This window comes from Macaca mulatta, chromosome 6 (assembly GCF_049350105.2).
Source record: "Macaca mulatta isolate MMU2019108-1 chromosome 6, T2T-MMU8v2.0, whole genome shotgun sequence".
In the NCBI taxonomy this organism is placed as follows: domain Eukaryota; kingdom Metazoa; phylum Chordata; class Mammalia; order Primates; family Cercopithecidae; genus Macaca; species Macaca mulatta.
The window spans coordinates 42,916,693-42,940,817 of NC_133411.1; the positions used below are offsets into that span (position 1 = coordinate 42,916,693).

The 24,125-nt window shown below is 38.0% G+C and overlaps 1 protein-coding gene across 2 annotated transcripts in view; it reads right to left on the minus strand.

Moving 5' to 3' along the window:
* OXCT1 (3-oxoacid CoA-transferase 1) overlaps positions 1-24,125 on the minus strand; it is a 149,898-nt gene that overhangs the window by 120,604 nt on the left and 5,169 nt on the right. For both annotated transcript variants that reach the window (XM_015139915.3, NM_001260592.1), the window contains 6 exon segments: positions 20,741-20,849; positions 19,420-19,510; positions 10,992-11,127; positions 7,603-7,752; positions 2,767-2,873; positions 502-562 (listed from right to left, as the gene is read on the minus strand). In XM_015139915.3, the coding sequence (XP_014995401.1) occupies positions 502-562; positions 2,767-2,873; positions 7,603-7,752; positions 10,992-11,127; positions 19,420-19,510; positions 20,741-20,849 (654 nt within the window).

A 24,125-nucleotide genomic window follows, 5' to 3' on the forward strand; every position in this document is an offset into this window, starting at 1 on the left:
GGCTACAGAATTATTCAAGCCTCTTCCAAATACTGAGATACTCAAAGGACAGTCAGTGCCTGAATATGCTCTGAATGGAACCACCTCAAAGTAGTTATTTGTGCAACGCTCTTCCCTTAAAGTCACAAAATCTATCACAGTAAGATCATGAACTTCTTCTGACACATTTACTATTTTCCAGGGATTCCACATACATAAATTCATCTTGGGATTTCACTCAAGGAGATCTATTTCATTTAAGGATCAAAGGACTTTTATAAGCTGGTCCTATTGCTTGATTCCCAAAGAGAGCATTCTAGTGAGACCCTAACCAGAAAGCTGAAGTTACAGCAAAATTTTAACTATTATATATTCAGATAGAATGGATCCACTTCCAAAACAAAACAAAAAAAATCTGTCATTGTTATCCAGAAAACAAATGAACTGTGGTACTTTTTATTGAATTAATACTTAACATCAAGTTAAATAATTAACACCAAGAATTCAAAAATAACCTCTTACCTCTACCACTGTGGTGTCTGCAGCTTTGCACATTGGCAAGTTGAAATTTCTTGCACTTTTCCTACATCAGGGGTGGAGGAGAAAAGAAAGTTGGGGGGAAAAGACCAAAACTAAACATCTCTGTCACCTTTAAGGGTTTATAGATTAGAATTTCTATGAACTAAGAATCTAAGAATCTTTCCAAAAAGAGTGTATCATATTTTCCATTAATAAAGTTTCATAAATATCTCATAAATTTTAAAAAATCATAACTACTTTATTCAATGTATATAGTTTTGTTTTGAACAGGATTGAGGGAAAGAGGAACTATTTTTTCACATTCAACATATAGCCACAACAAAAAAAGAATATTAATAAATATTTTATTTGAAGTTAATTTCCCTTAATCTTTTAACAAGTATGCTTTGTCCCTATTAGTTAAATATTTCATTCAACCAGTTGCTTTCATTAAAATATCAATAAAGGAAAAGTAGCAAATGCTTCACATGAGAAGGTATAGTAATTACATTCTCTATTGAAGAGAAGAAGCCTATTGCTGAAACTAAATGAAACATTCATTGATAATTTGTGAGTCACCTATAAAGATAATTCTGGAGAATCATTTTCTGATGAAGTTTTTGAAAGTACAACACCCACATCAGACTTTGAGGTGTAAAAATTTCGAAGAGGTGCCAATTTTGCTGATGGTTTTGCACTCTGATGTTCCTCAATACAGTTCCCCTAATGATAAAAATTAAAATATACTTTTTGTCTCTGGGAATATAGGTTGACGGCAGAATTTCTTTGGTAGAAGGAAGTCAGTCACAGCTATGTTTTACTAGCTCTTTTGAGCCACCAATATTTCTTTTGCTCAGATTGAAGAATTAGTACAGGAATAGGAGCATCCTTGAGAAAGGAGCCCTCGTGAACTTTCACAAGTTGCTGGGTTAGATCCCACCAGACATCCAGGCATCAAAAGCTCCAAGGGCAGAATGGTCAGAGGCAAAGGAATCCCAAGTCCCTCACTTGAATAACCTAGACAGACTTCTGTTCCAGCTGTCCCACTAAATATGAAGTCAGTCCTAAGGTCACTTGATCATTGGTGATGCAAGCTTTCATTTCAGACCAGAACTCATTAACCACCAGCATAAAGTCAGTGCCTAGAATAGCCCTTGTGCAGCCTTTAAATACCAGAGCCAGGCACTGTAGCACAGACTAAATGTGGGAATATTTTCAATAATTCCTTTCTGCTTTGTAGTATACAATTTTGTTAATATTTTTAAAAAAGCAACTAAGCATTTGTAAATATTACACAAACGTGTCACATAAGGTAAAGATGATGTAAAATGTCTCCTGTTATTGCCAAAATTAGTTGTACTTTAAAACACTGACTAGATTAAAGAAATCAAGGAGCATTAATATCTCGTAAGTCCTTCAGAAATAAAAAGCGGTATGAGGGTATCACTGAGAACTTAATTGTGATTGCACCAAAACTGCATTTGCTAAAGATTTAAAAATTGTTAATCGAAAGCAGCAAATGATAAATGACCAAAACAATGATTTCTGTAATCTGATACGTGAAGTCTTCAAGATCAAACAGTTTGGAAAACTCTAAAGTGTACACTCGAAGGTTTCATAATCCTCAAAAAACAACTATATAAATCTATAAATCCAGGAAATAAATACTTACTATGCTTAGAATAACCAAAAGATTTTAAAATCTATAAAGTCTGTCACTAACCAGAGAGTGAGGATTGAAAATTTAGTATTATAAAGGTTAACCAATTTTTCAGATAGGACCTTTGTAAGCATTTCCTAGAAGACACTAAAAGGACTGAAGGACTGACCCCAAAGATTATTAGCAGTATCCTTTCAAAATATCAAATTAACCTTGACATTTTAAGACAACACATGTAAATTAGAGTATCGATTAAATTAAATTGTATGATGTCATATTCTCTAAACATGTAACTGGTCTTGGCAACTAAAATACACAAGAAGAAAAACAATTGGACGAGCCTATATAAAAGGGCATATAACTTCAAATATTTAACAAGCAGTGCAACATGGATATCAACCAGTCCAAACAGACTCCCACAAGTGGACATACCAGCAGCCCTGCACACACCTATATATGTGCAATACACATGGGCATGTATGATCTTGGGCCATTTCCGAAATACATTTTTAAACTGCAAATTTGCTCTGATGTCCATTTTTGTAATCGTAATTTAGAAAATATAGAGTTGCTGATATGTACGAGTGTTTTTAAAACTATCACAATACCTGAAAATCACGTTTCCTGCTCGGTCCGCCTTCCAGGCTTTCACCAAAGCAAAATCCCCTGTAATTGCTTCCTCCAAAATAAAGTGCTGACCATTGAACTCCCTCACCTGCAGAAGAGGGAGAAGGCATTGTCAGGTATTTACACAGGTCTTGCTTGTGATAGAGGCCCTCTGATAGAGACACTCTGACAGAGGTAGATAATAAGGATACAAGCCTAGCAAGGGAAAATTTCTGAGAGGGAAAAGCATCTCAGAAACTTCAAGGATAAGCAGTGTTAGGCAAAAAGGACTTAGTCAAAGTGGTCAAAGGGGAGCTAAGGAAACAGATAAGTAAAGGTCCAGTGACAAAAGAAAACGTGTGCATTTGAGGAACTGAAAGTTCTATGGCCTGAGGGATAGACTATTCTCATTTTACTATTTGTATGTATAGGTTATATATTGAATACGAAAAATAGTCCCTCTTTCACTCCCACTGAAAAAAATAGTTTGCATAAAACGGTCTATGCAATATTGTTTTTCTACATAAAACAGTTACAAAAATCTATCACTCGGATATCCTCATTAACCTATAATCACCTGTTGAGATTTTAAATGGGATTCACAGAATCAGTAAATTTGGAGAAAACCAACATGCCCTATCTTCCCACCCATGAGCATAGTATATGTCTCCATTTACTGAGGTTTTCTTTGACCTCCTTCAATAGCTTTATCATTTTCTCCATAAAAGCTTTATATATTTTTCTTAGGTTTATTTATAGGTACTTAGTGGTTTCTCTTGCTACTGTGAATATTACATTTGCTCCTATCTACTCTTCTGACATTACTGGTCTAGGGAATGCTATTGATTTTTATTTATATTTATTGCCTTTTAATTATACTATGAATTTTGGGGGGAAGAACATAAAGCAAAACTGTCTTGCCATCATGTTCTTTTATTCTTGAGGGTTTATCTCCAGGAATTAAAACAAACATCCATTGCCACACTTCATCATGGCACAAAATGGAGCCATGGGAATGCAGAACTCCATTCTCATCCCTATTGCACCCCCTAGTGGAAAAACAGACTACGTTTTACAAAAAGCTGCTACAGAAAATTTTGGTACATTTACTTCAACCACGGTTTGAAACAAAACTTTTCTTAAATAAAAGCTACTTTAAAGACATTAACCAAGTTGCCTGCTAGAAAAAAGACTAATGAACTTAGGGAATAACTGATGAATGAGGATCTTACTATAGGAACTAAGATAAATTATATGAAAGATATTTCTGAACCACATATCAATATACTAAGTTATTTTGTAATGGCTTATGTATTTCAAAAATCACTGTAAATACCAACAATGATAGTTCAGTATTTTACACACAGATCTAGAAAACTGGGGTAAATATATGCAAATGTAAGGCAAAGTCAATAAACAGGCTTCTTTTATATTCCAGTTACATAATTTTCTGATATGTCTACACAGCTGTTGCTGAGTGTTAGTTTTACTGAAATTTAAAAATGGGGAAGGAATTGGTTTTATCAAACTAGCTATTTTACTCACTTGAAAGAATTGTCCATTTCATAGTCACCACTTCTCACTTTTTGGTTCTTTCTCAAATCTAATGAGATTTTCATCCCCTCTATTCCAAAAAGGAATAATTCTTAAAGTTGTCAATGACCTCTGTTTTTGCAAATCCAGTTATTCAATTCCAGGTCCTGTATTACCAACCTCTTCACACTCAGTTAATCATTTTCTTCTTTTTAAAATTTCTGTTATCTTTCAAGTTGCCAGATGCCCCTGGGTTTCTTCTTCACTTACTAGTCACTCTTTCCCATTTCTCTTTGCTGCTCCTTCTCTTCCCAATCTCTAAATGTCAACGAGGTGTTCTCTATCTTCACTCAGCCCCTAGACACTCATCTAGTATATAGATTTAAATACTACATGCTGATGCCTCCAAAGTCTCTGTCCTGGCTCTAGACTCTGCCCTGATCTGAAGTCCACTAAGCACCTCCTCTTGGAGTCTAATGAACATCTCCAATGCACCATGTCCCAAACAGAGCTCATTGATAAGGCCCATGCTTCACTCATCTTACACAGTATGCTTGACTCCTCATACCCCTTACCCATCCACCAGCAAATCCTGTGAGCTCTACCATCAACGTAACATCAATTCCAACCACTTCTCTCAAACTCCACTGTTACCACCTTGGTCTAGCCACCTTCCAATCCCACCTAAATTAACACAACAGCCTCCTAAACCCTCTCTCACTGCTTCTGCTCTTGGCTTCCTAGCAAAAAAAAAAAAAAAAAAAAGGCCGGGCGCAGTGGCTCATGCCTGTAATCCCAGCACTTTGGGAGGCCAAGGTGGGCAGATCACGAAGTCAGGAGATCGAGACCATCCTGGCTAACACGGTGAAACCCCGTCTCTACTAAAAAATACAAAAAATTAGCCGGGCATGGTGGCGGGTGCTTGTAGTCCCAGCCCTTGGCGGGCTAAGGCAGGAGAATGGTGTGAACCCGGGAGGCACAGCTTGTAGTGAGCCAAGATAGCACCACTGCACTCCAGCCTGGGCGACAGAGTGAGACTCCGTCTCAAATACAAAAAAAAAAAAAAGAGAGAGAGAGAGAACAAGAACCACCACCCCAGCAGCCACAGTGATAGTTACAAAACACAACTCAAATTACATCACTCTCACTCTTATTCAAAATCCATAGGCTTCCCACTATGTCCAGTAAAATTCAAACTGCATGAATTTGGCTCCTGCCTCTCTTCAGTCTCCATCCTATCACTCTCTGTCTCATGTGCTGTTCCAGGCTCACCACCCTCCTGTTCCCCAAACACCGCAAGCCTGTAGCTGCCTCAGCACCTTGTACTTACTCTTCCTTCTAAATAGAGCACAAACCCTCTTATCTCCACTTGCCTCGTTCTGCTACCTTATTCTGGTCTCTACCAAGTGTCACCTCCCCAGAGAAGCTCTCCCTGGCCACCAATCTGGAATACCAGCTGCCTGGCCAATGATAATTAATTCTCTTTGCCCTTAATCTACTTGATTTGTCTTCACAGTACTTCCACTAGAGACACTATGCATTTATTCATTCACTGTCAGTTCTTTCACTTGTAGGAGGACTTGATCTAGATCATTTTACCACAGTGCTTAGACCAGGGCTAGACAAAGAGTAGGACCTTAATAAATATCACTAATTTAGAAATTAACTCACTTCTTCCTACTATAAGTAAAAAAAAGAAAGTGCTAAGAATTAAGAAATAAATTATCCGTCACATTCCTAGGGAATTCAGACAAAATTACAAAACTACTAGTTTGAGGCACCTGACTCCAGGCAGAAATGAATAAAGAAATATTTTAGTCTCATATTTTCCCAAGGTGAATTAATTCTCCAACTTCTAGGAAGCTATCAAAGTATTTATCACAAGTTTTCTGGGAACCTTTATGACATACTACTACAGTTCATTTTAATAATTAAGCTCCTGTCTTTTACTTTGTCAAGAAGCCTTTTAAACTTATTTAGACAGTAAAGGAAAAAGATAAAACATAAAAAACACATTAATAAAAGCTTTGAATCCACATAGATCACTCTCAACAGAAAGATGTCTCCAGATGGAAGACACGGCTGGAGACCAACACTGAACATCAAAGGATGTATTCAGTGACCTCTGATCTTCCCTCTGATCGTTCCTTAGAATGGGAGGGGCAAGGCCGGGCGCGGTGGCTCAAGCCTGTAATCCCAGCACTTTGGGAGGCCGAGACGGGCGGATCACGAGGTCAGGAGATCGAGACCATCCTGGCTAACACAGTGAAACCCCGTCTCTACTAAAAAATACAAAAAACTAGCCGGGCGAGGTGGCGGGCGCCTGTAGTCCCAGCTACTCGGGAAGGCTGAGGCAGGAGAATGGCGTGAACCCGGGAGACGGAGCTTGCAGTGAGCCGAGATCCGGCCACTGCACTCCAGCCTGGGCGACAGAGCGAGACTCCGTCTCCAGAAAAAAAAAAAAAAAAAAAGAATGGGAGGGGCAGAGCCAGCATCCCCATATGCAGAAAAGTGATAAGAGATCCCCTGATTTACGATGTTCACTTCCCCAGAGATAAGTACAGCATTTCTGCAACCTGTGTTAACTCTCTTTGGCCATCTGGACAAGGAGAATGGAAAGATACTAAAAAATACTGTAATGAAATACTGGCCAGTGTAATTTTTGAAATTTTCTCCAATCTGAGCATCTCAAATACCTTTATCTGAAGTTCTGCTCTTCTATAATATGTAAGTGATGTTGCCTACAATAAATGTACCCCATCCTACTCAGCACTTTAAATAGAAGTAGGTTATTCTGTCAAAAGCTCAAATGTGTCCAAGATACAAAATAAAAAGTGATCATATGATCTCTCTATTCTATCATAACAGTTCCTTTCAAGGTTTCAGACAAACATATTATTTCCTTGTATTTTTCTTCCTACAGTCACTTTAGGAAGGGCCTGAGCATAAAGAGTTCGCTAGCATGCATATCACAACTGCTGTATTTTCCATATAAGCATAATCAGCAAGTACAACTGTTTCTCAATTTGTTAAAGCCTACCATAAAATCAGTTCAAGTAACTAACCTTGACTAGTACATCACATGTGGATTACACCTTTTTTCCTTCTTTTTATTCTAGTTTCTCTATGTGATTTTAAATGCTAGTAGATGCCTAGATTTAGCTAGATTTTCACCTGTTTATGAAAATGAATGAGTGCTTTTTCTCACACAGAGGTGATTTTACACTTATTTGCCCAATGAGTCCACCCAGAATTCCACGTGGAAAGAGGGATCCTGGCATAATCTGGATAAGAGTGTTTCTTACCTCTCTTGGCTTACTGGCAATGGCAACACTGCCATCTTTGTTGTATTTGATGGGCGATCCTCCTTCTTGTACCAGGGTCCCATACCCTGTGGGGGTGTAAAATGCAGGAACTCCAGCCCCGCCTGCACGGATCCTCTCTGCAAGTGTGCCCTACAAGTGAGCAACCAACACCCTATAAGTTCACTAAGCACACTTCTGTATGTGAACACAAACATTTAGACATGGCTCCTACTCTCTAGAGGCTTATAATTCTAAAAAGCAGCTAGCATTGTATATTAGCATGAGTATTTCACTAATATTGTATGCTAGAAGATCAATTTTAAGAAGTTACTGCCCCTCTAGATCCATTCTAAATCCGCATTCAAAATGTAGCTGCTTACTTGTATAGTCATGCTTTCAGTTTCCATACCTCCCAATGATCTCTTGACATATTTTAAATGTGTCTATTTTTGATATTCTAAGTCAATTTTAAAATCTGAATTATGAAACTTTACTTATATACATTAAGTAATGCAATTAAATTTTGTTTTATTTCATGCTCTATGTAGGTATGCTAAATTTTATTCAAGTTAATAATGTAAAGTGTTCAAATTTTAGAGCTTATTTTAAACCATTTTCATAAGTATTTTTATCTACAAATTGTCTAAGAAAAAAAACAAAGTGAAAAATATGGCACACAGGTGAACTGGTTTTTAAAAGCCAAGAGTACATCAAATGGTTTCAGAGTAGAAACAGCTGCAAGCAAAGTTTCTTTGTATCTTCTTTGGATCGTCACCTTTCCCATGGGTGACTCTTCTTCCTAGGTACCAGTGATTTCAAGACTAGTTTCCCTAGTTCTCTCACTCTCAACTGTTTTTCTACCCACGTTTTCCCTAAGGAATCAACTCTGGCCCTGAACCTTGACACCCTTCCTAACACTGAAGCCTACTGTGATAGCCTTGTTACATGACAGTCTTACTAGAAAACTGACAGGCTAGTCAATAGTCAAAAATTGGGGCTGGACACCATGGCTCATGGCTGTAAATCCCAGTGCTTTGGGAGGTGAAAGATCACTTGAGGCCAGGAGTTCAAGACCAGCCGAGGCAACATAATGAGATCTGTCTCTATGAAAAAAAAGAATTGGTTCATGGTATTAATGATGATGTGTTCATATTGTCCCAACCTTAAAAACTATTTTCTACTTTAACAGGACTCTAAGTATTCAACTCGAAGAAGAAACTAACAGTTGGTACTTGAGACATTGAGTCACTCAAGTAGGTGGAATATTCTGGGGAAAGAGAGACTTGGGGTATAACTGAAAATCTTCCAGATAACTGATTATCTAGTCAATGGAAAGAGATGACTCTACCTTGTGTTGTGAAGTTAGTAACATTCACAAAAAATTAAATCATCAAAATTACCATAATACTACTCCCTGCCTTAAAATATGTTTTATATATACCGTCCCTGAATACTCCCCTTCTATCATACTAGGTAAGGGCCTGAAAGTAGACTATTTCTGCAGACAGGCCTTCCGTAGGTGCCACCAGCTCCTTACCTTCACCCACCAAAGAAGTCCTGATCCCCACCATTGACACTCCTCCCCCTAGCCTTCAGGCTGCAAAATAAGCTGCCAGAGCCAGTGTTTACTAATGGACCGCTAAGCTGGGGAAAGAGACACTGACCTCTCTTAGCCTGAGGAAAAACTATAAAAAACGATGTACATACTTTCTGACAAAATAAGGAGTAACATAAAAGATACCAAGGGTAATCAAAAGGTTAATTTTCAATAGCTCCACAACCCAAAGAATACTGTATCTCAACCTATCATGTGAAAAATACTGCTATGGACTGAACTGTGTTCTCCCCAAAATTCATATGTTGAATTCATAGTCACCAATGTGACTGTATTAAGATAGGGCCTATAAGGAGGTCATCAAGGTTGAAGGAAGTCAAAAAGGTGGGGCCCTGATCTGGTATGATTAGTGTTCCTACAAGAAGGGTCCTACAAGAAGAGACACCCAGAGTGTGAGCATGCATGCCCTCCGCCATGCAAGAACGGTGAGAAGTCGGCCATCTGCAAGCCAAGGAGGACTTCCAAGCCTTCAGAACTGTGAGAAACTTCTGTTGTTTAAGCCACCAGTCTGTGATATTTTGTTATAGCAGCCTGAGCAGACTAAGACATCTTTGTTTTTCTGGGGTTTTTTTGTTTTTGTTTTTTTTCAAAAAACTGAGAAAATGGAATAAATACCAAGCCCAGTGCAGTGCTATGGTATGTACAGGTAAGAGTGCTATAGAGTGACCAGGTGTGACTACAACACATGAGCCTCAGAATAGTTCCCCACGTGTGCTTTCTAGACAAACACACCATGATTTAATTATTAATTTTTTAAAATCTACTAAATTATGTTATTACCAACTTGGCAAAGTCAGTGGCAGTATTTTCTGTTGACTAAAATGAAGCGGAGTGACTCAGTTCAAGAGTTGAGAGCAGAGCATGTCAAAAATGAAGGAAAACTGTAGACCCTTCTTTTACTTAAAGGCTTCAAAAAGTTTTCCTTTCTTTATGAATAACTCCAATTAGTTAAGAGATGATACAGAAAATGAATGAAAAGTTGCTAGATTAATTATAGTAACCGCTTGCTTTGTAGTAACACGAGTTCCCTGGAAATCTAGGTTCTGATCCCAGCACTTACTCAGATATAGTCACCTGCACCTTTCATGGGCTTCACTCTGATGTGTCTCAGCAAGACCAGATCACTCACAAATTTCTAGTTCTAAAGCTCATAGAAATTGGAGGGGCATGGTGGCTCACACCTGTGAGGCCAAGGCAGGTGGTTCATTTGAGGTCAGGAGTTTAAGACCAGCCTGGCCAACATGGTGAAACCCCATCTCCACTAAAAATACAGAAAACAAAGTAGCTGGGCGTGGTGGCACATGCCTGTAATCTCAGCTTCTCAGGAGGCTGAGGCAGGAGAATTGCTTGAACTCGGGAGGCGGAGGTTGCAGTGAACTGAGATCACACCGCTGCACTCCACCCTGGGTGACAGAGTGAGACTCCACCTCAAAAAACATTAAAAATAAATTCATATAAATTAACTTCTTAGGATGATTCTCAAACATTCCAGCAAATCCTTTTTGTATGCTTCTGGCACAATACACATTACAGTGCCAAACTTAAAATCTTATCTTGCAGACTGGATATCTTTTAGAAATATCTCCTTTTTCAGTATACAGTAGAAGAAAATATTAATCTTTCAGCAATCAACAGGTGTGACTTAGAAACTAAATTCCTTGGTTTGGCAAAGTAGTATTCCCTCTGCCTTACCTCTCTTGCACAGCGAAATTTCTAGGGAGAAAAAATGAATTTTTAAAGTTTAAGTTAGTACTATAAAAGCAAATCTTCTCACCTGTGGTGTCAGCTCCACTTCTAATTCACCAGATAAGTACTGTCGTTCAAATTCTGCATTTTCTCCCACATATGAAGAGATCATGCGTTTTATCTGGTTGGACCGAAGCAAAAGCCCCAAACCAAAATTGTCAACCCTAGAAGGAAAATGAAGGGAGCTTAGCAATGAGCATCTGACAGAACACTATTACATCTTTTCAAAGAGATAAAACTTGGTTAATTTAAAGAAAAATAAATCCTCTCTTATAGGCATTTAATCCACATTTTCAGTCTCCCATAACCCCAAAACTCTTGCAAGGTAGCTACCCTTTTATTTTACAGTTGAGGAAACTAAAACTCAAGAAGTTTAAGTGATTCTTTTGTGGGGTCGGGGCATGCACAGGGCAAGGTCTTGGCAGTAAGGGACATACGGCCAATATTCACACCCATGTTCACCCTACAGTTTTACTCCACACCTTTTGTTATTTTCATGGCTACAGAGTGATTCCGAGTTAGAAGATAAGCAAAGAGATGAATTGGTTCTTGTCCTATGCTTTGAAGGAACACATAAATGCAGTGGCAATATACTGACCCAAAAGAAGATTTGGATGGAGAAGCTCTTTCTCTTCTAAAAAGGAAAGAGGGCATTCTGGTATTTAAAAGAGAGATTAACATACTCATTGAAATGTGGACCCAAATTATAAATAGCTATGAACATTTTCCCTATATCATAAATATTTTGCTCAAGATTTCCACATTTGAACATTCTCAACAAAAACAACAACAACAAAAAAACAAACAAACAAAAAATTAATCACAAGCCAGTGAAGAGTATAAGTGGAAACAATAATCCTGTATCTGTTAAATTATATATACTATAGTTTAATATCTTCATTATTTTAAAGCTGGTGCTCAATTTATTCTTAGAAATGGTATACATAGTGTTGACTATTTTTCCATTGGGTGAAGGTCTCCAGGTTTATGCCTTTCTTTATTTCTATTATTTTTCAAAGCAAAATATGCCTAGAATTTAAAGCAAAGTCAATGTAACAGGACAGATAACTGAATGAATTATTTTTCCATTACAGTCACCTTAAAGACTGAAGATCATTTTCCATTCAAGAGTCAGAAATATTTTAACCAACTAGAGAAATAAAACATTTCTAAGACAAGAATACTTGACCTTAAGCTGTTTTTAATGGTGAAATTTTTTAATGGCGAAATATTTTAATGATGAAATATTTATTTAATGGTGAAATATTTTAATGGTGAAATATCTTTTAATGGTGAAATATTTTTTAATGGTGAAATATTTTTAATGGCGAAATATCTTTTTATGGTGAAATATTTTTTAGTGGTGAAATTTTTTTAATGGGGAAATATTTTTAGTAGCAAAACACTTTTAATGGCAAAAAGTATGATGAGACACTACCACAAATATGAAGGGATGGCTAAAAAAGAAGAAAATACCAAATCTCAACAAAGATGTGAAACAATCAGAACTCTCATATGTGCTAAGGGGAATATAAACTGAAATGACCATTTTGGAAAAACTGTTAGTACCTACTAATGTTGAATATATCCGTATCCTATGGGTCAGCAATTCCATTCTAGGTCTATAACCAACAGAAACGCATACTTAGGTTCACCACAAGACATATACAAGAAAATTCATAGCAGCACTGTTCATTATGGCCAAAATTGGAGCCTCCAAAATGCTCATCAGCAAATAGATAATTGTGGCATACTACATAATGAAGTGGGTATAGCAGTGAGAATGACTGATCTATAACCATTAGCAACAATGGTTGAATTTCACAGATTAATGTTGAGCTAAAGCCAGACACAAGAGTATACACTGAAATATTCCTTTAATATGATGTTCAAAATCAGACAAAACAAATTTATAAGGATCAAAAGTAAGGCTAACGATTAACGTTGGTAGTGGGATAAGAGAACAGTGACTGGAAGGAGCAGGAAGAAGGCTTCCTGGGGTACTGGTCATGTTCCATTTATCTATCTGGGCATTGATGACATGGGTGTGCAGCTTGTAAAACTCCATCAAACTGTATTTATGAGATGTTCACTTTTCTACATTACTCCACACTATGCTTCAAGAAAGCCTTTTAAGAGACAGAAATGTACTGATAAGGACCAGAGTGCTTCCTAGAAACAGAAGTTTTTATTTACAATCTCTCCCTCCTAATTCCTTTAGTGCTCTGATGGTTCCTTCCCTACAGAGCTTGTGTCATCTACACAGTTCATTCATCTAGAACTCCCTTACTGAGTGCTTATTCTACCACAGGTTTCTTAACTCATCTAAAACTCCCTTACTGAGTGCTTATTCTATCCCTGTGTCAGGCTCTGGAGCTACAATCATGAGTAAGACCTGGTCCTGGGCAGCTCTGAAACTGACAAAATAAACACGTAACCTATAATTACAACAGAGGGAGAGACATGCTAAGGGAATTAGGCGCAAATTGTGATAATTCTGAAAATGGAGAACCCAACTTTTGGGGAGGAGAAAGATAGCAGAAAAAAATCTTACAGGAGGTGGCACTTACATAGACATAGGAAAAAGAAAACATTTTGAGAACAGAGTGTGGGGCGGACTTGTAGAGAGAAACAGGCAGATGGACAGCTTTGCAAAGATGCACTCAGGAAACTACATGTTGAGTGTTCCTGGAATATGGACTGAGGGCAACAGCATGTGGGAGGGGAGAAGGCAAGATCAGTTGTGATCAGCCTTGTGGGATTTCATCCTGAAGGATAGGAAGTCCCTGTAAAAAGTTTTAAGTGGAAAAGTAACAGTATGATTAGCTGGGAAGGTTGAAAGATGAAAGGCCGGGATATCAGTGAAGAGGCTCAAAGTAGTCCAAACAAGCAACACTGAGAGTCTGAGCTAAAATAGTGGGAATGGGAATGGAGAAGGGAGAAATCAAGAGGGTCTTTCAGGGAAATAATTCGTAAGACTTGTTGCCCATCCTGATGTAGCTGCAGACCCACACCAGAATTCTGGCTTTAGTGATGGAATATAAAGAAAGTTGGTTGGGGGAAATTAACGAGCACTACTGACGCCTACTTACTTGATCTGGAAAGGTATTAAGTATGTGACAAGCCACTGACATTTCTCCCGATACCACCTGTTCTCCCAACTTCATTCCACTCTCCACCCTCATACTCCTCACACCCACAAGTGACCATTACAGCTCAGCTGATTCTTTCCCAATTCTCAGAATTTCATTTCCAAACCTCTTTCCTACCCCCAGCACTCCTGACACAATGAACACTTCAAAGTGTTTGGGTAACAGGTAACTGTCAACCTCCTATTCAACTTGTTTTGCACCCCTAGCCTTCAAATGCTGAATCTGATAAGATTTCCCATCCACCATGGGTAGAAAAGAAATAGCTGCATGACTTACTCTCACTTTGTTCAAAAGAAAACTAATGCCTAAGTAACAAGTATTTTCAAGAGTGTAATTTTGAGCGAGAATGCCCTGCAAGTTAAGAATACGTTTGTCCACTAGGGGTCACCAGATGCCTAATGCTTCCATTGTTCAAGGGTTGTCTCCCCATACTCTCAATGCACACAATGCCTTCTGAGTTTAATTTAACCTACTCCTAATACCTAGCTAGGTCCCTACAATTCTATTCCCCCAAATTCAACTCCACTGCAGCCTTCCCATCTCACCTCATGGCAGGCCCACCTTACAGATCCTCAGCCCAAAACTAACGCAGCAATCTTCGACTTCTCTCACAAACTCCACATTGAATCTCTCAGGAAATCCTCATTCCAACTTCAAAGCCTATTCAGAATCTGACCATTTCTCTCTCACTCCTTGTACTCTGCACTATCTTGCCAGGAAACTGCAAACCCTCCCTGCTTCTGCTCCCTTACAACATGGCAGCCAAGTGAGCCTTATAAAATGTAAGTCAGAACACATCACTGCTCTTGCTCACACCCCTGTGATGGTACTTTCATTCAGAGTAAAATCAAAGGTCTCCAGAGTGGCCTGCAAGGTCCCATGAGATCAGATGCACTTTGATGTCCCCAACCTCACTCCATCCATTCTTCTGTTTGCTCACTTCTCTTCCTCTCCGGACCTCACCATCCCTCCAACACACCTACATATCCCCCACCTGGTGCCTTTGCACTGGCCTTCCCCTGTCTCAAACTCTTCTTCCAGACATCTGCATGGCTCACTCCCTCACTTCCTTCAAGTCTCTGGTCAAATGTCACCTCAGTGAGTCCCATCCTGATCACCCAACTGAATATTAAAACCCGCCCCTCCACTTTCACATTCCCATTCCCTATTACTTTTTTTTTTTTTTTTTCTTTTCCAAGGCACATATAACTTCACATATTGGAAAGTTTACTTATATGTTATGTCACTATTATAGTCCACCTCTCCCAAACTAGAGCATTTGGTCCATGAAGCAGAAATCTTGGTCTGTTTTATTCACTATTGTATTCTAAGCTGAACATCTGTTAAATGGATTTATTGCTCAATTCCACTGTCCCCCTCCTCACTGGCTCTTCTCTAATAATAGTGAAAACCTCCAAGTCTTTACACTGGATATTTACCGTTTGTCCCTCTGGATCTGTTCTCCAACCTCCAGCCTGCTCTGGACCTCAGATGGCTGCCCTGTAGACTAAATTGAGGGGTCCCCTTGCCTTCTGGCTTCTGATCGAGTTCAGCCACTCTGACTGGGTTCACCCAGGGGGAGGCACCATCAAGAGGATGTGGGTGAGGGAAAAATGTTGGGATTTATATTCCTCTGACTCTCTCCCTGAGAAGTTACAGCCCATTGAATAACCCCCTCCATAAAGCTTTCTTCCAGGTCCTACTAACAGCTGCCTCCTTTCACTCCTTCAGACCCGGGGCTGGTAACAGCACCCCTCCATTACAAACTCCAGGGTTCTTTATTATGCATGTTTTCCCTCAGCCCTGACCATTCCACTGAAAAGGCTCCCTTTGGTAAACTCCTCAACTACTCAGAAAATTCAATTACATTTGATATCCTCTGGAACCCAGACTAATAAAGTTATAATGAAATAATTCATGAAGGTGGATATGATCCATTTTACTTTCTGTAGTTTTAAATATCTGAAACTCCTATAGGCCCATAGTAAAGCCAGAATACAGTTGGTCATTGATTGACTTAGGAATTTTTCTAATTACTCTCTTCTGGATCTCTTTGGCTTTTCAACCCATTACCCATTTTAAGTTGGCTCTATTTGGAGATTACATCTCTTTATTCATTTATTTTAGCTCTGAGAATCATGGTTTATATGGGCTTTGCTTTGTTATTAGACTAGTATCCTGGCATAGCAATCAAGCAATGCATAAGACGCTAGCCCCAGGTGCACTACCTGACCAGTTCTTCAGGTCTTGAAAATGCTGTCAGCTTACAATGAGAGTGTTTCTTGCCACATAATTTACAACTCAAATTTGGCAAATGTATATCTTACCTATTATCAGACATTGATGATAGAAAACGAGTAAGACAAGTCTCTTACCTATAAAGGCTTACAAGACAAAGAAAAATAGATGTGATCTTTTGCAAACGGGGAACATATCATTTCTAATAGAGACATGAATATTAAAACATCTTATAGCTCTTTAACACTAAAGACAATGCTGATAAGACCTTCAAAGGATTGTTGCTTTCCTTTAGGAGCCAACATTTTTTAGCATACTAAAGAGAGATGTGATCTTTTTTCCCGCATCACAACAAACCTGGATTTCAAACATTTTGGTGACTAGAAAAAGTCTAAGGCCAAGAATTCATTAATGAGACACATTATTATAAAGCAAAAAGATACTGTATCGGAAACAATGTTCTGGAAATATTTTCATGTTCTGAATCTAAAATTTAATTTGCTGATTTTCTGAAATCTCATTAACTGGCAATTCTTGTCAGAATAAAATAAATAAAAATAAAGTTGCGATCACTTACCAAGTTGTATTTCTTTTGTTTACTTTTCATTTTAGATATACTTAAATCTGGATTAGATAATTATATTTAACATAGCAAGAGTACCAAAAAGAAAATGCTGCATTTAAATACAAGGCTAATTTATGACATACAGTAATTTCCCCCCTGCCCAAACTACAGTTTCACTTTCTGTGGTTTCAATTACCCAGTCACCTGCAGTCCACAAATATTAAATGGAAAATTCCAGACATATAAAATTCGTAAGTTTTAAGTTGTGCACCATTCTGAGTAACAGGATGAACCATCATCATCCTACTCCATCCTGCCCGGGATGTGAATCCTCCCTTTGTCCAGCATATCTATACTGTATATACTACACTCCTGTTCTTCACTTAATAGCCATGATGGTGATCAGATAGATTGTTGCAGTATTTGCTGTGCTTATGTTCAAGCGGTCCTTATTTTACTTAATAATGGCCCCAAAGCACAAGAGTAGTAGTGCTGGTAACTTGGATATGCCAAAAAGAAGCCATAAAGTGTTTCCTTTAAGTGAAAGATCCAAGTAAGAATTAATCTTTTATCTATTAAATTTCAAAGAAAGAGAAAAATATGTGCTAGTTTTGCTGTCGTATCTCAAACTGCAAAAGTTATAGCAACAGAGCATAATAAAAGCTTAGTTAAGATGGAAAAGACATTAAATTTGTGAGTGGAAGACAAATAGAAATACATTCCCATTGACAGCAATTGGGTTGAGTATTAGCCATGATTTCAGAACACATCCCCCTCGAATAAGGGAGGACTACTGCAGTTACATGAGACAAATGAAATCTTTCATGAGCTGAGCATAGAGGTTCAAGTATACATCCCAGGAATTAGTTAGCCCTTCCCAAACAAAATAACTAAATCCTAGGGAATGCCCATAATCAGCTCATGGCCTACATCTGACTATTAACTCCTTCAGAGCTGCAGCTTCCTCAATAAAGAACAAGGGCACAGCAGAGGGGTCACTGCTTTATCTCAAGGTTCAAAGTCATTGGTACAGAACCAGACATTTTAGAGTGATAGACTGACCATTGGGCTCTCAAAAAACTATTATAGCTGACTAGTACAGTAATATATATATACACACACACACACACACGCAAGTAATTATAAGTGTAGGTACACATGTATAATCAGATTTCTTAGCCTTTGACAAAACAGCATCTATTCTGCATCAAGAATTTTATATTGATCTGCAGTATCCCTTATAAGCATAAAGCTATCTGGAAAACTGAAAGTGCTGATAATCAAAAGTATGTATAATCAAGTCAAATTAAAGGGCATAAAATATGTTTAAGAGTTATCAAGTTGTCATAAACAAGTTACTTCTCTATTTTCAGCTGATCTGAAAAGTCAGTTAAACAAGGGACAGATGATTTCTACAATCTCATTCCCCTCCAACACACAGTAACTCTGAGACTCACACTTACAGGCTCAGGACAATAGGGAATACAAAACTACTGTAAATAAACGAGATCGGTAATGTAATATATATATCAAAGATAAGTAAAATTCAGCATACAAAGAAAAGCTAAAAGTCTCTAAAGGAACTCGAAAAGGGGCAAGATCAATAAAGACTAGAAAAGTTTCTGTAATTGGATAAGGATACTTTGAGGATATATAATTTAAGTCTAATTTTGAGAGATGTGGATAGACAGGAAAGAGGAGAGACAATCTTCCAGATGGAAATAGACCCAGAAAAGGAAAAATGGGCACAAAAATAGCATCAGTTTTATTTCCTAAATAACCTACACTATTTATTCTAAACTGCTTTTGTAATCGGCTAAAAGGCCAATTGGGTGATTAAAAATGTAAAATCCTTAAAGTCTTTAATTGTTGAGAGCTGATGACTTACCATTTTGTAAAAATAAAAATATAGCTTTTCCTAACATAGCTAAATGTACCTTAATGTGCATGCCATTATTAAAATGATGGCTTATTTCTGACCAACATAATATGGAATCCTATTATCTTAAGTGCTGGCTGCATATCCACCTTCCAAGACCAGCCATGTTTTTATGATTAATGGTATCCTTTTATGTATGATCTAGAATGATGGCACTGCTAAAAGAAAGGGCTTTAAACAGATTTCAAATTGATGCCCACCTTGCTTTATAAATGATCTAACAAATAACATAAAACAATACCTTTAAATTTTAAAATGCAAGGCTTAATTTGAAGATATATATTCTAACTTCAATATATTTTAAGTTTAGAAAAATAAAAGCACATCACATTGAGATATAAAGTCTTAATTTATATCTTTATACTAGATGAAGCAAGTCTGATTTACTTATGAAGGATGGTACCAAAAACATTTGGATAAATGTAACCCTCTTGACCTTGTTAAACACTAGATTTTGATGCTCATGTGAGTAGGAGAAAATTTCATTTCACTGATAAACTCTGCTTAAACATTGAGAATTGGCATTTCTCTCCAGCCAGTTGTTTTTAAAATGTACACTTACCCTGCGTTGTTGCTGACTGCAGTTAGTCCTTTTACTCCAGTTTTCAGTAAAGCATCTATAAGATTCTCTGGAATTCCACATAGTCCAAAACCTACATTAAGCCAAAAAAATAAACAATTTGTAAAAGGGGTAATAAAGTTCTTTCAGAGAAGTGTGTGTTATTCTTTTTAAGAGGGAAATTAAACAAAGCACATTATTAGATCTACTAAGCAAAATACACATATATATCTCAGCGGCTTAATAAACGGTCATATAGCTGTATCCAAATGTTTTGCACCATTATATCACATATCACCGCCCAGTCTTTGAACCACAAGTATAAGGCCAAGTGCAACCAGTTTATATAGCTACACATTGCCCAGCTTGCACTTAACTATATATCTATTGTTGTCCTGCTTTATAAATCAGTTTTTCTGTAACTTTTTTAAGAATGTTTACATGTCTGAGTAGATTTTGCACAGTTGGAAGCCTAAGCCCAAAACGGTCATTTCTTTATATTTTCCATGATTACACAAATTGTTTTGGGTTTAAAGTAAACATTCAATGACTTACTTGGATGAGCGGGGATCAATCCTAAAAATAATCCTTGATATTATTTATCAGAAGCAGGCAGCAAGTTGGGTGCGGGTGGCTCATGCCTGTAATCCCAGCACTTTGGGAGGCCAAGGTGGGCGGATCACTAGAGGTCAGGAGTTCGAGACCAGACTTGCCAACATGGTGAAACCCTATCTCTACTAAAAATACAAAATTTAGCCAAGAGTGATGGCAGGTGCCTATAATCCCAGCTACTTGGGAGGCTAAGGCAAGAATCTCTTGAACCCGAGAGATAGAGGTTGCAGTAAACTGAGATCGCACCACTGCACTCCAGCCTGGGCGACAAAGTGAGACTCCCTCTTGAGATTCCAAACAAGCAGCAGCAATAGAATGGGCAGTGGGGGAGGTCAATACAGATGTCTATGTCTACAGGGTCTCTGAAGGTGTAAGCTTATGAGATTAATGCCAACTTTTTAAGTAAAAAATTGGGATCTAGGGATTTTTTTCAAAGCTATTAATAAAACATGACTACTTTGAAGCTTCAGTTTTTCAAAACAGAAACACACAAATACACACACACACAGAGAAAGTAAAATATTGAATGCTAAACCTTGCTAAACTTTTAGGAAGAAGACACTAATAAAACAGATGATACTATAATATATAAAATAAATAATGTATAATAAAATAATTATCATTTTTATACATCTTTGTCATTGTGATTTGCTGGTTTCATTTAAAAACATAAGGACATTACTGTAATATGAAAAACAGTATTAGTACTCACCACCAACCAAAACCGTCGCACCATCAGGGATGTCTTTTACAGCTTCTACTGGATCTGTATAAAACTTGGTATGGCGATGAGCACTGGTGGAAAAGGAACAAACACATCCCTGAAATATCAAAAAAAAAAAAATTGATAATCATTTAGAGATACAGCTTTGTGTGTGTAGCAATTTATTCAATTGACAGACAAATGATAATTTCATTATCCCCTTTATATATACATGTTTTTAATGTCCAGGTAATAATTGTATATAATGTATATATTTATACAGGTAATAACTGTATATATTTATGGCACACATGGTTGTTTTTATATGTATAGTAGACCCCCCTTATCCACAGTTTCCCTTTCTGAGGTCTGTCACCCCAGGTAAGTATGGTACAATAAGATTTGGGAGAGAGAATGCATTCTTGTAACTTTTATTACAATATATTGTTATAATTGTTCTATTATTAGTTATTGTGACTAATGTCTCATAGTCTAATTTGTAAATTAAAATGAATGACAGACGTATGGAGGAAAAACAACTTATATAGGGTTTGATACTACCCACAGGTCAGGTATCCACTAGGGTTTTGGAACATATTCTCCTCAGATAAGGGAGGATACTAATGGCTCAATCAAGCTCTTTATAAATGCACACTTTTTTGTGGTAAAAATCTCTAAGCAATTTTCTAGTATACAATATATTATTAACTATAGTCACCGTGGTGTTCAACAGATCTCTTGAATTTATTCCTCCTAAATAAAATTATGTATCCTTTGACCAACATCTCACCAACTCCTCACCTCCAGCCTCCATAACCACCATTTCACCTTTCTGTCTGTGATACTATCCCCCTCTTTAAAAGCCTGGAGCTTTAAGTGACTCATACTTAAAAGTAGGATGGATATTTTATCCACAGATTATCACTGAAGTCCCCTTGTAACAGATGTCTTCTATTACATAAGGGAAAGTTCTAATTCCATCCTTTGTGGTCACCCCAAAGAATGAAAGTAGAAAGAAAAGTCTGTAGGGTCCAGCCCCACAGGGTCAGTGGGTTTTCCTCCCCGTGTGCGGAGACGAGAGATTGTAGGAATAAAGACAAAGACAAAGAGATAAAAGAAAAGACAGCTGGGCCTGGGGGACCACTACCACCAAGACGCGGAGACCGGTAGTGGCCCCGAATGCCAGGCTGTGCTGATATTTGTTGGATAGAAGACAAAGTGGCAGGGTAACGAGTGAGAGCCGTCTCCAATGATAGGTAAAGTCACAAGGGTCACGTGTCCACTGGACATGGGGCCCTTCCCTGCCTGGCAGCCGAGGCAGAGAGAAAGAGAGGAGAGAGAGAGAGAAAGCTTACACCATTATTTCTGCATATCAGAGATTTTTAGTACTTTCACTAATTTGCTACTGTTATTTAAAAGGCATGGCCAGTGTACAGGATGGAACATGAAGGCGGACTAGGAGCCTGACCATTGAAGCACAGCATCACAGGGAGATGGTTAGGCCTCTGGAAAACTGCGTGTGGGCCTGACTCCACAAGAGGTGGAGGAGTAGAGTCTTCTCTGAACTCCTACGGAGAAAGGGAGTCTCCTTTTCCTGGTCTGCTAAGTAGCAGGTGTTTTTCCTTGACACTGACGCTACCGCTAGACCACGGTCCACTTGGCAACGGGTGTCTTCCCAGACGCTGGCGTTACCACTAGACCAAGGAGCCCTCTGGTGGACCTGTCCAGGCATAACAGAAGGCTCACACTCTTGTCTTCTGGTCACTTCTCACTATGTCCCCTCAGTTCCTATCTCTGTATGGCCTGGCTTTTCCTAAGTTATAATTGTAGAGCAAGGATTATTATAACATTGGAGTAAAGAGTAATTGCTACAAACTAATGATTAAATGATATTCATACATAATCATATCTATTATCTATATCTAGAATAACTATTCTTATTTTATATATTTTATTATACTAGAACAGCTTGTGCCCTCGATCTCTTGCCTCGGCACCTGGGTGCCTTGCCGCCCGCAAAAGTCCATATACTTGAATTCAAATTCATAGCAAGGGTGTCATCAAGCATCAGTTTCTGGTAACCGAATCTTCCATTAATAAATAAGTATTTACTGTAAACCTACCATGTGTCAAGTCCTGTACTATTTGTTCCAACATAGTTAAGTATTAAGACATGAGCACTGCTCTCTAAAAAATTAAAGCCAATGTGAACAAAACATATACCTACAGAGTTGGGCTCCAGGTTCAATCTTAAATGTCAAAGAATGCCTCCTAAAGAGACAAGAACACCTTACAAAACAACTCATCCTCCTACGGGGCTTAAGGTTTATGGAGCCTACATAAAAGGAACAAACCATTATCTACAAGGAAGGTAAGTCTAGCCTTACCAGTGTACTATTGGGTCCCAAATGAGTCACCTAGTGAATATTCATGAGCAATCACTTGTAAACATTTCCCTTTCCCCTACTTCATCCACACTATGCACAAAAGGAAACAAGAAAGCAGATTCTGTAGCAATCATTCATACACAATATCACCTTTCCTTTATTCTCATTACACAGTCAGCCTAAAAAGAAAGAATAACATCTGAATCTTGGTATACTGCCACCTTAACATGCCAGTTGTGAGCTCACATCCACTGCCTAACAGTCTCCCAGACAGGCACAACTGAAGTAGTCAAGGTGACAGCATAAATGTCTATCATTCTTTTCTTCCTCTAAAAATAAGTGAGCACACTGCCCAAACCCTGAGAAATAAGTCTAGGCAGAGATAGAAAGGGCTTGAGCCACAAAGAGTTTTCCCTCTTTCCTATCCTCAAGTAGCAAGTATTCATCTGCTTCTATTTTAAACATACATTTTTTTAATATATTGAAAATGACAAGTGTGACAGCCTAAATAAACAGGCCAACAGAAGGATCGCAAGATAAAGTTGAGGATATCTCCTAGAGACACTTAAAATGACAGGTCAAGTTTTTGAAGCTTAGAAGGATCTTGTAATTTACCCAAAACTGTGTTAAAGCAAGACCAGATCCAAGATTTTCTATGGCCTTCTACCTCAGGATCTTTCTACTGCAGTATGCTTCTCTCCAAGTTTTTTGAAACCTCTCATACTCTACTTCTCGTTTATTGATATACAACAAATCTTTGTGAGTGTTCTATTTCTTCCTGTATAACTCTGCTGTCATTATCTCCACCCAGAAGTGAAGAGTCAGGCCCTTATAGCTAGAAGCAGAAGAAAATTAAAGAGTTTATCCACAGCTCAACAGTCTGTGCAGTAAGATCACCCTAACTATTTCAATATGCTGAGAAACACAAATCCCACATACAGAGGAAGTTGGAAGAAAACTCATTTCCCCTATACACCTATACAGGCTTTTTAGATTCAGGTATCCAT